At 36.0% G+C, this 17,397-nt stretch overlaps 2 protein-coding genes across 4 annotated transcripts; both read right to left on the bottom strand.

Moving 5' to 3' along the window:
• Window positions 1-12,821: 12,821 nt before the first annotated feature.
• LOC147849068 (uncharacterized) lies at window positions 12,822-14,673 on the bottom strand. 2 transcript variants are annotated; one of them, XM_087337813.1, is made up of 4 exons: window positions 14,541-14,673; window positions 14,066-14,421; window positions 13,445-13,523; window positions 12,822-13,287 (listed from the first exon to the last, which is right to left on the bottom strand). In XM_087337813.1, the coding sequence occupies exons 2-4, from the start codon at window positions 14,399-14,401 to the stop codon at window positions 13,142-13,144; spliced, it is 561 nt and encodes a 186-aa protein (XP_087193939.1). In that variant the 5' UTR covers window positions 14,402-14,421; window positions 14,541-14,673; the 3' UTR covers window positions 12,822-13,141. The 2 variants fall into 2 exon arrangements, with proteins under 2 accessions (XP_087193939.1, XP_087193938.1); XM_087337812.1 differs by having other exon boundaries at window positions 13,445-13,526.
• A 30-nt stretch (window positions 14,674-14,703) lies between these two features.
• On the bottom strand, window positions 14,704-17,170 carry LOC147849069 (putative mediator of RNA polymerase II transcription subunit 26b). Of its 2 annotated transcripts, none has more exons than XM_087337810.1 (5): window positions 16,089-17,170; window positions 15,625-15,693; window positions 15,285-15,367; window positions 15,070-15,137; window positions 14,704-14,879 (listed from the first exon to the last, which is right to left on the bottom strand). In XM_087337810.1, exons 1-5 carry the CDS (start codon window positions 16,626-16,628, stop codon window positions 14,719-14,721), a joined length of 921 nt encoding a protein of 306 aa, XP_087193936.1. In that variant the 5' UTR covers window positions 16,629-17,170; the 3' UTR covers window positions 14,704-14,718. The 2 variants fall into 2 exon arrangements, with proteins under 2 accessions (XP_087193936.1, XP_087193937.1); XM_087337811.1 differs by having other exon boundaries at window positions 14,776-14,906; window positions 16,089-17,169.
• Window positions 17,171-17,397: the final 227 nt, after the last annotated feature.

The following is a 17,397-nucleotide window of genomic DNA, read 5'->3' on the forward strand; positions in this document are numbered from 1 at the left end:
ATGGGAGGGAGAGAGAGGAGATACTTTGAGAAGAGCGACACAAGCTCATTTTTGTGATCACTTAAGCAACCCTGCACTCTGTCTCTCATACTAGGTAACCTAGTTAAGACGGGTTCACTTCGCATAGCTGAGGAATTCATCATAGGTCTTTCTTACTGTCTTGGTCTTTCTCTCTTTCTTCAACCGCTACTTCTCTGCGTGCAGCTTAGGTTTCCAAGGTCTGCGGAAGTGTCCTGCTGGTGTTAAAGAAATCATTTTCCTTACCATGGAGGCTCTGTGATGGTATTAGGGTTTGTCGCAGAAGCGCAGAGAAGAAGCGTAGAAAGAATGTATTGGGGTTTAGGGTTTCTCGATTATTCTGCAGTTGGGCCAACAGCCAGTTCTCCACGTGTCACGGCCTCTCTCTTCGCCACGTGGCAGGCAAAACTGTCTTGAAAGGGCTCTCGGACACACAAGAACACGCAATGCCCGGGCTTCTCGGACACACACAATGTCCAGGCTTCTCGGACGCCAGCAATGTCCGGGCTTCTTGGACACCATAGGTGGCCCCGCTCGGTCATGTTGCATCATTAGCCTTGGAAACTTGCACCTCGTTTGATGGGAATTGTATGTGTCATTGATAGGAATCAGCAAACGGTTCTGTTTCAACTTAACTGTTAAGCCTTAACTAGTTTGGGAGTTTCCAAACTTAACTGGTTTAGCCAAGCCGATTAAGCCTTAATCGGTTCAGTTCGGTTTCAGCCATCCCAAACCGAGCTCATACCGGTTAAGGAAGCTCAAGCCTAAATTGAACCAAACCAAACCGCCAAACCGTTTCCAAACGGTTTTAACGGTTCAGTTCAAGCTAGAGCCAAACCATTGCCGATTCATACGTGTCGATTCACCTGTCATGCGTAAGAAATGGGTTTCCACCCACTTCATTTTATGGGTGGACCCCATTCACATGTTATTGCATATTTATAGGATGTTTTAAGATGCACAAGTTTATATCTACGAGGCTTTATATAGGAATTCCCCCATTAATTCTATCTCCTCGATAACACGATTTGAGAGAATGTTCCTTACCTTAATCTTTGATACTTGAAAAGGATCAAGTAGTTAAAAATAGACGGTATTTTTATATTGGTTTAGCATTGAGATTTGAGACAACAATGTGTAATTCGTAATGTTATAAGAAGAATTAGATGCCAACTCAAGTTGAACAAATCGAACAACAAAATTATACAAAATGAGGATACAGTCTTTAGCCAAAAATCAAATGTGTAATGCAAAGCGAATTAAAATCTCATAGCAATGTCATAATATATAACCATGCACATTCACAATGTTGGTTTAAAACGTTATGACCATGTGGATGGAATGATGGAAATCTAAAAATCCTACATTTGTTCTTTGATACCTTTAATAAATTTATATTGTTGAACTCCTTTGTAAAGAAATAAGTTTACATCAATGCCATATTTAATATCACAAATTACTTCATTCTTCATGATATCAAGTTTTATCCTCACATGTGAGAAAGTCGTACAAGTTGTGCTATATATTTTCAAGCCTGATTTAAATGAATACAAAGTCAACTGCTATTTTAACCATTGTTGAAGATGACATATTGGACAAAGCTTTGTTTCCATTTCAAAGGACTTAGATGTTGTCTCCAGAGAGACAATATGCAATGAATCTCCCATCAAAATTAAAAGCTGATAGTGGTCAACAAAGAAAAGGTCGGAGCTTCTTTATTAAAAGGGAGAAAACAAAGTAAATCATTACTAACTTATAAGGAGTAAGAGATACCCTTTCAAGATATCGAGAGGGTTGAAAGGTTTTTGATTTATGATTAGCATGACAATGTTGTTATTGACACCTTGATAAAAAACAATTTATTTTTTTTCAAAAAAAAACTCCTTCCATTAGTAATTTAGTTATAAAATTTTACAGATGGGAATCATATATACAAATCCCAGTGGGGACGCGATAGTTCCATCATATGTGGAGGCCCCACTGACTCAAGAAAGGGAGACGACGACCATTGTTGGATGAAAGGCTAATCATTGTCTTTCGAATCCATCTGTGAGGATAATAAATACATAAAACAATATTATTATTGATATGTTTAGTGTTGGAAACATTAAATAATGTCTAAAGTTATAAGTTATAACTAATGGAAGGAGTTTTGTTTTTGGAAAATAAATAAATAAATAGTGTCTAAAGTGTTATATGTGCAACTCACACAAAGAGCCTTCAAACAAAGGGCCATATAACCCAAGGCAATATGTTGCCTATACTTTCCTATTGTCCCATAAAAATAGATAAAATGATGCACATTGATTGGAATCATAGATTGACATATTCGCATTCGTGGGGAATACGAATACATGTAAATGTATTCATTTTCTTCTTCTTTTTTGAAAAAAAACTTGTTTTGTTTGGAAAAAAAAACTGTGCAAGGAAGTGAACAACGAGCAGCAAGCAAGGAGCCTCACCTTGTTCCCTATGCGTGCTTACACCCTCGCCTCCTTCTGCATCCTGTTCTCAGCCATTAAAATAGGGTTTCGGCTAAAACCCTAATTTCGATCATATTTGTTCTTTTCGGTTTGCATCCTCGCCTCCCTCTCATGCTCTATGTAAATCCTACATCCTGTTCTTGGCTGCAAACTCAGGGTTTCACTGAAACCCTAAGTTTAGTCGAAACCCGAATTAATTAATTATTAATGTATTAATTGATTATTAATATTTTTCAATGAGTTAATTTAATTTTTAATTAATTAAGTAATGTATTAGCAAATTGATTAAAGTATCAGTAAATTAATTCATTATTAGTAAATTGATTAATGTGTTAGTAGATTAATTATTATATTAGTGAATTAATTAATTATTAATGTATTAGTAAATTAATTATTGTCTTAATGATTTAATTAATGTTTTAGGGAATTATTATTTTTAGTGAATTAAATCATTTTTATTATATAAATTTAAAATGAATGGTTTTATAATATTCTTGGGGTATTTATTCATTCTTGAATATTACGAATATCACGAATGCCAAAATTTCATGAATATCACAAATGGGTCAATCTATGATTGTAATGAATGGAACCAAAGGAAGAATTTATAAGTTCTGAAAGACCATAAGGAGAGAGAGAGAGAGAGAGAGAGAGAGAGAGAGAGAGAGAGAGAGAGAGAGAGAGAGAGAGAGCCCAGATTGATGTAGCTCAGTTGGTAAGGTTGCCCAATAGAGACCAAGTGGTCATGGGTTTGAATTTGGGTTTCGAACCCAAGACACAATGCTTGTAGTGTTATCGACTTACCACTAGGGTAAAGCTAAAAAAAATGAGAGAGAGAGAGAGAGAGAGAGAGAGAGAGAGAGAGAGAGAGAGAGAGATGTCTTAGTTGGTAAGGTTGCCCAATGGAGACCAGATGGTCATGGGTTCAACCCCTACATTCCACAATGGCATCTAGAGAAATAAGAGTATATGAAGTATATAATAAAGAGGCGAGGGAATTGGGTTTAGAACCCATGACGCAGTGCTTGTAGTGTTACCAACTTACCACTAGGGTAAGGTAATTACGAGAAAAGAGAGAGAGAGAGAGAGAGAAAGCATAATTTCATGAGATCATTTGGTTACTCCTAAATGGTTAGGTAATGTTGCAATATTGAGTTTGGAAATGCACTTCATGGTCCATAGATTTGCATTATTATGAGATATGTATAAACAACATCAACCATGGATATCTATGATGCAATATTTTATTGAGCATGAAAGATTGGTGCATGGGAAAACTAAGATTCAAACATTGTGGTGGTCATTGCTCAATGGATGTATTCCTCTAAAGATTCAACATTCTATATGTGCTCAACAATATGTAAGGTTATAGCAATATGTGTTATATTCTTTTCAGCGGGTGCCATCAAGCAATCGAGAACTTTGTAATTTATTACAAAATGTGTTGCTCGTTTCTCTCATTTGTTGCATTGTCACATAAAACAAAAGCTAAGATCTCAATTTAATTGTTTATTTCAATTAAGGGTGTCGAGACTCGTGGGTAGGAGATAGAGTGAGAGTGAGAGCGATAACGAAAGAGAGAGGGTGTGTGTGTGTGCGTGAGAGAGATAAGACTTGAAATAGAAATGAGATTATATTATGATGAAACAAGATTGCAATGAGTAGGCTAAGAGCTAAAGATTGGTGTTGAACCGAATGAGTTGAAATGAATGTGTGGACACTTATTTATAGATCCTTATGGAGTATTCTAGAATGTTCTAGAATATTTTAGATTTTTATGATAAGAAATATAAACATGAAATATTAAAGGATATTCTAGAATAATCTAGAATGTTCTAGAATATTCTAATATGTCGTAATAACTAAAAATATAATTATTATAATCACATGACATATATGTTATTTCAATGGTTAAGGGTTCAACATATAGACCAAGAAGTCGTGGGTTCGATTCTTGATAAGCCAAAATGTTGTCTTCATGACAGAGGGTTGTAGAATTGGGGGACGTGGTTGATAACGAGACTCAAGGTTGTCAAAATTTGATGATGCTAAATTATGGTTATGTATTCCCCCCAATTATGGATTTGTTTGGGAGAAATTACAATATACTATTGTTGCATGGATCTTTTCCAATGAAAACAAATGGTGTCCTTTGGATGGATTGATAATTAAAGGGATGGTATACACTTGTTATAGGTGACTACAAATATATTGCATTATCATGCAATGACATCATTTTCTTGGCAATCACCTAAAGCTAAAAGGGAGTGGAATGTAAGTAAAATATAAGGTGGTAGCAAATATTGCAACACGGTCAGTATTCTCATTGTCATTTCGTGCAAAGGTATTCATATGGAGAGTCATGATTGGTGGACAAGGCGATAAGGACTAAGTTAAGATACATCCTTCTTTTGTAGCATTCCATTAGAGGACAATACACAAAGGTTCATTGAATGACCTTTAGCACATATCATTTGTAAGTACTCGTCAGAGATTTAGCAGGTTTTATCATGTTGTTATTGAGATCTTAACAATGGGTTTTTGTTCAATACATTCAAAATGGTTCAATGATGAGTTGGAGATCTTGTTCTAAATATACGATATTGGGAACTACAACACAATTGGAATATGCGCAATGCTTTCATGATCGATGGTAGACATGGGGTGAAAGCCTATGTGAAGAAGTTGAAAGGCATTATCATGTGGAATTTTTGAATGTTAGAGTATGTGGGGATCATTTACTCAAGTGCATATTCAAGTTTTCTAATGGTTTTAGAGCATATCCCTTTGCCTAAATAGGTAGAGAAGACTAAGAAGTTGTAAGACCAAAACGACTTCAACCAGCCATCAGAAATGCCTTTATCCTTCCAGCTATTGCGAGTTAGGGCAACACCCATTGATTTAGATCCAATGATTTGCCTTCCTAGCTTGGTAGTGTACTCGAAAAACCGTTCAAGTTTGTCCGTTCCCGGTTTCTGCCACCACACCTCTAGTGGATCCCAATCCAGATCACATATGGGCTTGTTGTCAACTATCCAAAGCTTACAATCAGATTGCAGCTTCCCTGGGTCCGGGTTTACTTGCCACTTCTTACCTTCTAGCATTGCCACTCGTATTGCCAACCACTGGCCATTGTCTGCCAAAGCACTTAGGTTGCCCCACCATCGATACTCATTAGATGGCCATTAGGTTGCCCCACCACTGGCCATTGTCGTTTTGGAGGAGGCTATGGGCATTCGATATGCCAGAAAAAATAAAGCTTTGGTTGTGGCTTCTTAGTCACAAAGCTGTACCAGTGGGGGAGTGGCTTAGGTGTCATGGTGGTGAGGCTGGATGCAAAATTTGCGGTCACCCTTTGGAATCAATTCCTCATTGTTTTTGGAATTGTAACGAGGCTATTAACATTTGGGGTAGAAGTCTTCGAATAGTGGCAGCATGCGGCGTGAATGGGAGAGTTGTATGGGGGTCCGTACAGGGGCTGAAGTTAACAGGGGAAGGTTACATGGATTTATAGTGCAAGGTGGTAAGGTGTTTCAACGGGTTGGAGTTCGACCTGGCACTAACTCAGAACATTTTGAAGAGATATGGAGGATGGTGGCTTGTTTATCGGTCTAGCACATTTGGACCAACCGCTGTAAGTTTGTTTTTCAACAACAAAAGATCCCTAATGGTGAGGTATTAATAAATATCTGGTTTGAGTTGGCCTCTTGGCTGCAAGGACGATACAACTCGATTAAGGGGGAATCTGATGCAGCTGAAAGATCTCGATCAAAGTTCTTGCTGAAATGGGGTAATTCTCCTATGGTCGGCAGATCATCATCAGGGCCTCAATGGCACTACCAAGCACCCCGATGGTTGTTTCCCCCAATAGTTTCCAACAGCGTCTAGGTGCTGTAAATTTGTATAGTTATGGTACAAATAACTAGGTTATTGGAGTTGTTTGGATACGTTTGTTGAAAATGAGGTGGGGACTATGTCCACTTTGGTGGGAAGGCCAGAGTGAGGGCTGTTGAGAGGAATTTTGAGAGTTCTATGATGTAATTTTGTTTGCTAACTAATGCGAAGCAGTATTTTTTTGGAAAAAAGAAGAAGAAGAAGTTGTAAGACCAAGTTACATACAATTAATATAATATAATTGTGTGCTTTCACCAAACGAGAGAGAGAGAGAGAGAGAGAGAGAGAGAGAGAGAGAGAAGTATGTTGGGTTGCTTTGAAAACATATGTAGTCATTAAACTATGTGATCCATATTGAATTATTTCCCATGGCGTACTTTGAGAACATACTCATTAAGCGCATGATCCATATGCTAAATGGAGTTGTATGTCTTAACAATACAATGGATATGGTGTTATCCAGCTTACGTTGTCTTGTGTGTGTGTGTGTGCGCACTTGTATAGACAGAGAGAGAGAGAGAGAGAGAGAGAGAGAGAGAGAGAGAGAGAGAGAGAGAGAGAGAGAGAACAAGGAACAGAAACTGCAAGCAAAAGGAAAGCTAAAACACAAAACTAGTATGCTAATATGTAACAAATTATGAGAAGTGCTCAAGTCAAGTGGCCCACTCAATGTGAGGATCGTGTGAGACCCAATACATAAGGAATAAAATGTAAAACTTTTTATCTAGAATTAAATCATTTAAGAATATTTAGAATGAGAAGAAATTGAAAGTATGCCGTGTTGGTTGGAATGTACAATATGCATGTTCGAAGGAGTTCCTTTCAAATCAATTTGAGGAATATTTAGTGTTAGAAGGAAATTGGAGGTAGGTGATGACTTTGCATACACCACAACATATATTAAAGGAACATCGAAACCAGATAATTGGAGAGATTGCCAATGTGTGTTGAAAAGATATGGATTGCAAGATTCCTACTGGGTTGAGGTGATTAACACCACAATCGTCATCTCAAAATTTTACATCAACAATTGAAAAGATGATGCAATGGAGGCATATTAAGGTAAGAAAACTTTTCCCGTGCATTTGAAGACATTTGATAATGTATTCTATGTGCACATGCCTGGCGTGTGTAGGGCAAAGCTAGATGTTAAGAGCAATGTATACATCTTTATTGGATATAGCCCAAAGTCTCAGCCCCATGGGCTCTATGATGTTACTTGAAAGAAGATGGTATGAGATTCTATAAATGTGCATATATACCTTGGGTAGAAATTTTGTGACACCAAAAGTAGGATATATTGTGAACTATCAAATCACAAAACATTTACAAGAGCTGAAATCCAAATATTGCTACAAAAAAGAATATTTGATCAATTTAGCACAAGATGGGATGACACTTTCTTAATGGGTGGATTAGCACCCTAACACTAGATGAGGAATGTAGCTCAAATAGACGGTTTGGAAGGTCAAGAAGAATTGAGGGGAAAACACATTGAAAGCGTGTGATGGATCAAAATGTCAAATTTGCTCTCGTGATGAATATAAGGAGTTGAGCTCTCTTTGGATGAGATAAAAAGGAACCTTAGGTGGAATGACTATGGGGTTTGAATTAGAAGGTTTTTTGTTTAAGGCGACAAAGCTAGTGTAACCTATAAAAGGTACATCTATATGAAGTACCAAGAATTTTTGAAACATTTACTCTAATGCAAAGAATCAATGTTGACTAAATGGCCTTGGTCCTTGGAAGTGTGCAAGATGCAAAACTAACCAAAATACTAGATGGATGTGAAGCTTGTGTTCCTATATGGCTACCTCAAGTAGGAGTTATTCATGGAGAAAATATCAAGTTCTTAATTATGTGATTCAATAATTAAGGGCTTTATATTGCGAAAATCTCTATACGAGTTGAAGTAAGTACTCATGGTTTAGTGCAAGCGTATGATTGTATTCCTCATAGAAGAGAGATTCAAGAGGTTTACAATTAATGCAACCCTCTTTAAAAGTGAATGTAAGCATATATGTAGTGATCCTTGTGTTGTAAGCCTGTGCGTGGACAATATGGGCAACACAAGCAACAACAAAGTCAATCTTCATCTCACTAAGAAAACCCAAGTTCCACATTCAAGTTAATAGATTCCACTTTGTCACACTTCTGTATGGGGCTAGAGGTGTATCAAAGGAACAAGGCGATGTTTGTTGCTCACTTAGTTCTAAATAATTTGGGATGTAAATTTCCTTTCACATGGATGGAAGCCAAAGCCAACTTGAAGTTGACAAACATTAGGAATCCAAGATTGGGAAAGCATACCAATATCAGGCTTTGGTCTAGAGTCTCTCATAAATGTCCATGACAAGATAAACATTGTTTATATCGTAAGAGAGTTTAGAAAAAGTCATTTGCAAGATGCAAATATTGAAGTACTTCAAGTGTACAATTTAGATTTGGAATTGAGTTTCAATGGTAAGATAGTGTGATTCTAAATAGGGGCTAGATATCTATAGGAAATGTCTACTTTTTATTTTTTTCCCCAATGTTTGGAATATTTTCATTGGACTAGAAAGAAGCAATTAGGTGTCCCAATGTCCTAAGCAAAAGTGGAGTAAAAGGTGGTGTGCTATGTAGGGTTTGAAGCACTTAGAAGAAATTGGGATTCTAAATGAGTTGGCACCAACGTGCATAACATGGGATAGTTTATTGCATTGCTATCACAATGAGTATGGTGTCCCAAAGGCACACCTAGCTTATCCATATATAGTTTTGGTTTACATGAGAAATTATTCCGTGTTGAGAAGGTGAATTTGGAGTGGTATATTGAGCACAATCATATGGATCTCTCTCTACAAGGACATCATAGCAAGCATAAACTTTGGGAAACTTTGAAATAATAAGGATATTGACTTCACATGTTCATTGTTTTTAAGAAACGTTGCAATATACTTCTAGCCCGTTCTACTTGTTACCTTGAGCGTTTAAAAGTAGGTAAATGTTGATTAATGGCAACTTGCGGAGGAAAACTATTTTTTTTTTAGTCACATAAGTCATGTGTTCTTCATTACTTTATCATTCTTATCTTTGTTTATTTACTTGTACTTTATCACAAATTTTTATACCACTTGGATGCAGGTCTCATCTTTCCTTTTAAGGTTAGTTTTTTTACAAGAGTTAGGAAACAATAGTTGTACATCACTTGTTTCCAGTTGAAGGTTGTTTATCTCTTAAGAGGAATGATGACGCTATTATACATTTGCCCTATGTCCTTTAACATGACTTGTTCTTCGTCAACCTTTGTGATTCACATTCATGTGTAAATAAAAGTGAATTAGATAATAGTAATTCACATCCTCTTCTCATATATGATCACATTGGTACATACTTGTGATGTGTCAAAGAAGAACAACAAATTGACAAAAACAAGTCTCTAAACCATTGTTGTTGCATGGTACACAAGTACATACTCTCGAGAAAAGCTTGAATGCCTTTTGAAGTTGTATACCTCAAAAGACTTTCTAAACCATATGAGGTGGATAAGTACATAGACAATGTGTTGTGATACAAAATGGCGTTGGAGAGATTGTCCTAATCAATTTTCTTTACGAAAGACACTAGTGTAACAAAATCTTCACTCACATGAAACCCATTTAAAATTTAGATGTGTCATTACCTTGTGCATCCTTATAGTTGAAGCATATTAGGTGTTCATTTATGTATACTTTTAGCAATAACAAAGGTTGTCACAAATTCTCCCAAACAAGACTTATAAAATGTATGTTAAATTCTTAAAGGTGTTACCTTTGGAAATCAATGCCTATTGAACAACACCATGCTAGTAAGTATTTTCATTGATCGTAAAAAAAAGGTCAATGAGCTCTCCATCTAACATTGTCATCAATGTCTCTCCAATTTGATTTTATCCGTGCATGGTTTCAATCTCATGTTTTGAGGTATCAACTTTTCAAGTATGTATAAAACAACAAATGGGAAAGTGCATCCTTTATCTTGTACCACAATTAATCAACTTTTCAAAGACATATAAAAACAACAAATGGAAAAGCGTATCAATATCTTGTCCAATACTTAATTGCCTCACCAAAAAGAAGCACCAACAATATTTTACTTGGAAACAACAACATCTAAGTTTATCTTGAAAAGATATGTCTTATCCATTTCAAAACAATTTTTTAATAAAGATTCTATTATTTTTCATCTTCTCCCACTAACAAGATTATGGTTATGTGTCTTCACGACCCCAAGAATGATTGACAATGGTTATATTATCACAAACATGCAGATTAAACTTATTGTCAATCTAAAACATTCTTACGCTATGATCTAATTCATTAGTTAATCAGGTTCACACGAAGGCCAAATGACAATACCTTAGTTACTGTTTTCATAAACCATCAAATATAACCAAAAATGATAATGCACATGGAATCATTTTTGCCTTAGGGATAGAGCAAGTGAAGGTTTCACCTTGCCTTGATTATTACTAGGATTTTTACAATAACCATATGTCCAACTACTTATCATGGATCCTTATTTTGTAGCGCACACAAATACATTTTGATTCATGAAATTTCAATCATCATACACTATAGTCTTGGTATGGTAGAGATAACAAGTCCCTATGCAATTTCCCTTCCAACAACTTTGAACTATGAAGTGATGAATAGGTTCTTGTTGTAGCAAATGAATGAAAGAAGCGGAGAACAAAGTGTTTTTTTTATGGATCCAAGTCCCATATGTTGCATTGGATCAAGTGATGGAAATATTACCGAATTTTCATGCTTTTCAAATAATAATGCTCATTCCTTTATATTAATAATAACATTTAACCTTCAATCTTATCATTTGTGCCACGTATTTCAGAAGTTCTCTTTAAAATTATTCTGGGGGCGATATGGTCTACACTCATCCACGATGAATTCCTGTGAGTGACATATTTCTTCACCAAATTATTTATCACGCCGGTCTATTCCTATGGTATGGTCTATTCTCATCAACAATGAATTACTATGAGTTATATTTCTTAACCAAAAAATATTCATACACATCATGTTCCTCCTAATGGAGGTCCTTGCTTACCTATCCATCTTTTGTTTGAGGTTCCACACACAATGAAACTCGAGGTGGAGTATTGTTATTGTGGCAAGAATGATGTTTTCGAAAGATATGGATATTGTAAATGCAACCATTATGAGAAAACATGTGATGCAAACGAAAAAAATAGAAGAGGGTCTACCATTTTGTTTCAATTGTAGACAACAAGAAAAGCATTGCCTTCATTTAAAGAGAGGTTAGGTCCTCTAAATCTAGTGAGGACTGAATATTGGCACATTCACTCAATGATCTAAGTTGGTTGATAAATGAGATTAGAAGCAAAATGAAGAAACTTCACACAAGTAATTTTGATGGTTGTGTAAGTAGAAAGAATATGGTAGTCCACCATCGTTCACACAAGTCTAGTATAACCGAACTACTACACACATGGCTCATTGCATTATGGAAGGAACGGGTTATCTTATCCTTTCATGGCTAGCAAAATTAAGTAACATTTGCATTCTCAATACTACACTAAAGAACATAACAGATATTGTGAAGCTTTTGTTTTACAACTCTTATGTATGAATTGGAAACAATGCCTATGTGTCTCTTCTCAACAAGAACATAAAGAGGAAGAGCAAGAAATATACCATAATAACATATTATAAATATGCTACTACAGTATGGAGAACAACAATGCATTATGGTATAATTATGGTATAGGAAATGTTCTTTCACATGCAATGAAATAGTTGGAAGATTTTCATTTCATTATAAAAAGAAGAGCCCATGAATACCAACATCAAAAGTAGCAATAGTTTGATTCGAGTCTTCACACGTGTGGTCTAGAGATGGGATTGAGCATGTTAATATGCATTTTATATACCATTGTTTGTCACATAAAACTTTTAAAAAACAGCCACTAGATCAATATACTTGAGCAAGCAACTTTGGCAACACCTGGTAGCCTAGAATTAGATTGGAGCCAAATTCTCCGCCAATAAATGCTTCCATTTATTTATTTTGATAATTTGAAGTACTTAGCTAAAACATTTAGTATCCATATAAATATGAATCATAATTTACTAGTTTTCATGTGAGCTCTGATTCATGAATCCAGATACCATAAGAAATGTGCATCTGAGCAACATGCCTGTTTGCTCTTTCACATATATCTAATCCCACAAACATTTGAACTGTTTCCTACATGTACAACTAATTATGATGCAATATGTTTTGAATCAATGAAAACATTTGTAATTGTTGTAAATTTCGTTACACATCATCTGTGACATATATTAACCTTCCAAAATTATCCACCCCATAAAAAAGCCTCAGCTAATAATCGTATAGGAAAAAATTCATTGACCAAGAGAGCACTGTCCAGAATTGATGTTTTCTTCTCATATATTAAAGAGGTTCAAGAAAATAAAACTACTTATATACATATTTTGTTCCTCAATCAACTGCTTTAGCGGGGTATTTACGTCTCAAAATCCATTGGAAAAAAGCATGTCCTAAACTTTATTTAGAATAGTTTCGGACATCTCGCAACCTTTAATGAGAGACATATCTAGGCTTATGAAGTAAATAATGGATTCTTTTTCTTTTTCTTTTTTCTACAATCATCTACAAAAACAGCCAATAATGCAAAACAACCATTTCCGAGCTTTTTTTTCTCTCGGATAATAATTTAAAAATCAATTGCTGTACTTCCTATTTTGAGTCCAGTGTCCGCCAGTTGACTTTTGTACAGTGGATGGATTGGGTTTGCCCCGCACGACTTGCACCGCGGTCTTCGGGAGGTCTGGAATATCGAGGACTTGCACAACACGTTGCTTTTTTGCTGACATTGCCCACAGACATTCATGTTAGGAACCAGACCAACAGGAAAAAACCATATAACTGAAATGCATGACACAAAAACAAAAACTTGCTGAAGCTGTTTCTTAGAAAAGAGAAACACAAATTAGACGAAGCAAAATAGCAAGAAAAATGCTCACCATTTTCTGCTTGTTGATACCCTTGATGAAGTTTCCTCTTTGCATTCTCGAGCTTCTGATCGACCAAGCACTTATCAGTCTTCTGCACAGAAAGCACTTGAATCTTCAGCAAAACGAAAATAGGCATCCCGATTAATTGTTTGCATTAATGGATTGGTGTATATTTATATATATCCCAACAGTTTTGGAAATAAACATCAATGATGAAACAATACATAATATAGCCAAATCGCGAGGCATGGAGGGGAACAAACAAAATTCATCCAATAATCTTGTGGGTTTACAGATTAACATGGCTATACATGTGAAAACAAAATCAATTTCGGAAATGGAAATTGCATCTGCCATCAATAAAACATAGCATCATAATGTCACCAAGTATGAATGATGCCATATTCTAAAGCACACTTTCCTACGGACATCATTGATAAACAACATAGCATTATATAGCCAAAGTCCAAAGCTTGAAAATAAAAAAGACGGGTGACGAGAATACCCCTATATAGATAATTGGGGTAGTAAAGAATTTACAACAATAGAGGAGTATTTGGCAATTATTGAAAACTCAAGAGCATTCTAATCAATATGAAAAACGATTTGTATTGCCCATAAAGAAATTACCACAGCTGAAGATTTCTGAGCAATGTCAACATGTGGTTGAGGATCTAATATGATTTTCCTCCCTGAATCATGGATTGATTTTGATGTCCTAACAACAACAGAAGCTGAGACACCCTTCAAAGGTCTATCATTCCCGGGAATAGACTTTGAGGTATGACTGTTGTCCACTTTACTCGTTTTCCCTTTCAAGGCAGACATGGCAATGGGTGGGTCACGGCGGGTGGCGCTCCCTCTCTCCTCTGGTATTTGTATACTCCCCGATTGCGATTGTGACTGTGATTGTGAAAAGTAGTCAAGATTGTCTTTAACCGAAGGGTCATTGGAGTTCAAGGTCATGTTATGCTTCGTTCGCCCACCTGATAAACAATAAGAAGGTTTGACCTTGTTTATTTTATTGCGGTATAAAAAATACTCAAATATATCTAATGAGATCTTGATGAGTAAAAAGGTGAGAAGTTTGCACTGAAATGCTTACCTCCTCCACCTTCAATGAAGCTAAAAAGCTGCAAATAAACATCCAAATCAGAAATTTCATCACTTATAAGACCTTGGGTCAAAAAACTTCAGATACAAAAAAATCACCCTATTTTGAGGTATAAATCATTATCGAACTAAAGCTATGAATCAGTTTCCAATTTTTATATTTCTATTCCCTATAACATCAATGTATATGAGGATAAATCTAAATCTATATGTACCTCAGACAAATCCACCCCCGATGATGCTCGACCTTCCAACAGTGCATCTTCATCAACCAGAGATGAGGGAATTCCATGATGATCATCATCATGACTTTCCACAAATTCTTCACATTCTGAAATTCAACCTTATCCTTGTTTTTCTTTTGATATATGAGGTTTCCAAAAGAAAAACATAACATCATGGGAGAATGAAATTTAACCAAATCAGTTAATTTGTAAATGACAGCATTGTTTTGTGGACCATTTGCTTCTTGATTCACAAGAGAGAGGACAGAGAGAGAGAGAGAAAGATTGCATTGTCACCTGTGCCAGTGTCCATGTTCACACCTCGGGCACTATTTACCCACTTATCAACAAGCATTTTCCAGTGTCTGCTCAATTCAACAGGCCAAATTCAAAAAATGTGTGAGGAATCTTAATGAGAATCAAACCCATGACGACTGTAAAGAGATTCAACAAATGCTGTGATTGCAATTTGAACCTTAAAAAAATATTTGCATGGAACAAGCGATCCTTACTTTACAAGCTCCTTCACTAAGCATCGAACTTTTCTCGAAGAATGCTTCCGGAGACCATTCACGTGCTTTCCTATTTCAGTTGACTGTTGCAAAGCATGCACAGTATATATGTAAATAGATTTGATATTTAGCCATTTCAATGACAAATTTTTGTTTTTTATATTGAGAAACATTTATATTTGAGGTTAGACTAAACCACAAAATTATCTAATGAACATCAACAAAGATAACTACAATTAATATGAGATTTAAAATTAATGCCTCTCTCTCTCTCTCTCTCTCTTTCTATACATATATAAAGCTTAATCACGATGAAAAGAGATTTATCTCTAATTCATACCTTTAAAGCTTCCACTGTGATCTGCATATATTGGAGTCTTTGTAAAGACTCTAGAATGACTTTCTCTGGCTGCAAAACAAGAAAATTTAGTGTATAGATAATACTAACAAAAGCAATGATCCACATAAAGAAAAATATAAGGAAAAAAAGGCATCAAAATTGAAGAAAAACACTATTAATATTACGAGATGCATCAAATTTTGAAGAGAAAACATCAAATTTAGCTAAAAAGCCTCATAGAAAATCATGGGAAAGAGAAACTTTAACAGAAAGAAAAAACCATTGACAAAATGCACAACAAAGTGAAAGAAAAATATAGCAAAAGATCATCAAAATGGATGAAGAAAAACATAACAATAAAAAACGAAAGAAAATTTATAGCAACAGGAAACGGAGGGGGAAAGCAAACAAAATTGACAGAAAAAACATAGGAAACATGGAGTAGATAAAGAAATAAAACATACTTGATCAACGTCCTTGATGCTTTCCTTAATGATTTCAATCTCTCTGAGGACCATGGTTTCTTCATCAAGTTCGGCTTCATCATCGAATCCATGATGATTCCTTTTCCCATCTTCATCACAGGTCTTTCCATCACTTTCTACACCATTTCCTTCTTCTTCTTCTGCTTCTTCTTCTTCTTCTTCTTTGTCGTCGTCGTCATCATCAATGTGATCAATATGATCAAGACCACTACCATCAAATGCTTCCTCTGTTCCTTCACCATCCCTAACCTCACCTTCTTCTAAGATAAGGTTTGGATTAATATTATGACTATGACGACGATGATGATCATTACCATTGCTATTATGATCATTTTTTGTATCCCTTATACTAGAAAGATTCCTCGAGAACAGAGTTTCTGCTATTTCTACCCTCCGTTCCCGGAATTCTTTTGGGTAATCAGAAGCCGCCAGGTGGATAGCCGAGTGGATAACCTGCCAGATGTTGGCACCTGATTGGATAAGATAACTCCTCAATTCATCCATGTCACAGTTCACCATTGCAAGGTACAATTCTTGCTTTCGTTAGTAAATCAATCCCTGCTACTCTCTCACGGATAGCAAATCAAACCCTAAAATGTCCTTACATGGGTATACACATATTTCCTATCTTTCTCTTTTTCTTCCTTCCTTTCTCTCTTTGTTGTTAAAAACAGAGGAAGTATGATCCAATGAACTTTTATTTTGTTTCTAATGTTCTTGGATCAAATAAAACCTTATAATAGGTTTCTATATGCATACATATCTCTTTATTTTCCTTCTCTATCCGCCTTTCTTTCTCTGTGGAGTGGCAGAATAGCTATGAAACAATTAGCTTTTTCCCCTCTTTTTCCTTGAGTTAGCGAACCAAACCCTAAAGTGGGCTTATGATGTACACATCAAACAATGAGATGATCAACGCTATGCAAAGAGAGGGGGGGGGGAAAGAGGGGGAGATGCATTGCAGAAGAAGGGAGGGCACAACTCTGTTTCTTTTCTGTTGGCATAGAGAGAAAGAGGAAAGAACAAAAAACACACACAGAGGCAGGCAGGCACAGAGAGAGAGAGAGAGAGAGAGAGGTTTTCACCAAAAAAAAAAAGTTTCTCTCTCTACCCACTAGGCTGATTTTTCACTGATTTTCTTCTTCTACTTTTCGTTTCAGAAATGGGTCTCTCCTTTCTCTCTAGAGAGAGCGACAGAGCCTCGTATATATGTACGTATATGTATGTATGTATAAGGTATCTGGTTCTGATCCATACTCTCTCTCTTCCCCTGCTCCTCTCTCTCTCT

Source organism: Azolla caroliniana, unplaced genomic scaffold, assembly GCF_043228905.1.
Source record: "Azolla caroliniana isolate FFs.n. ecotype wild unplaced genomic scaffold, voAzoCaro1.0.p SCAF_133, whole genome shotgun sequence".
Lineage (NCBI taxonomy): Eukaryota > Viridiplantae > Streptophyta > Polypodiopsida > Salviniales > Salviniaceae > Azolla > Azolla caroliniana.

Excerpts from the sequence above, each read along its gene's own strand:
- LOC147849069 (XM_087337810.1), bottom strand. The coding sequence starts at position 16,628 with ATGGTGAACTGTGACATGGATGAATTGAGGAGTTATCTTATCCAATCA. Across the intron at positions 15,694-16,088 it reads GCATCAAGGACGTTGATCAA|CCAGAGAAAGTCATTCTAGA; the intron begins GTATGTTTTATT and ends CTTGTTTTGCAG. Across the intron at positions 14,880-15,069 it reads GAACATGGACACTGGCACAG|AATGTGAAGAATTTGTGGAA; the intron begins GTGACAATGCAA and ends GTTGAATTTCAG.
- LOC147849068 (XM_087337812.1), bottom strand. The coding sequence starts at position 14,401 with ATGACCTTGAACTCCAATGACCCTTCGGTTAAAGACAATCTTGACTAC. Across the intron at positions 13,527-14,065 it reads CTCAGAAATCTTCAGCTGTG|AAGACTGATAAGTGCTTGGT; the intron begins GTAATTTCTTTA and ends CTTTCTGTGCAG. Across the intron at positions 13,288-13,444 it reads GTATCAACAAGCAGAAAATG|CAAAAAAGCAACGTGTTGTG; the intron begins GTGAGCATTTTT and ends GGGCAATGTCAG.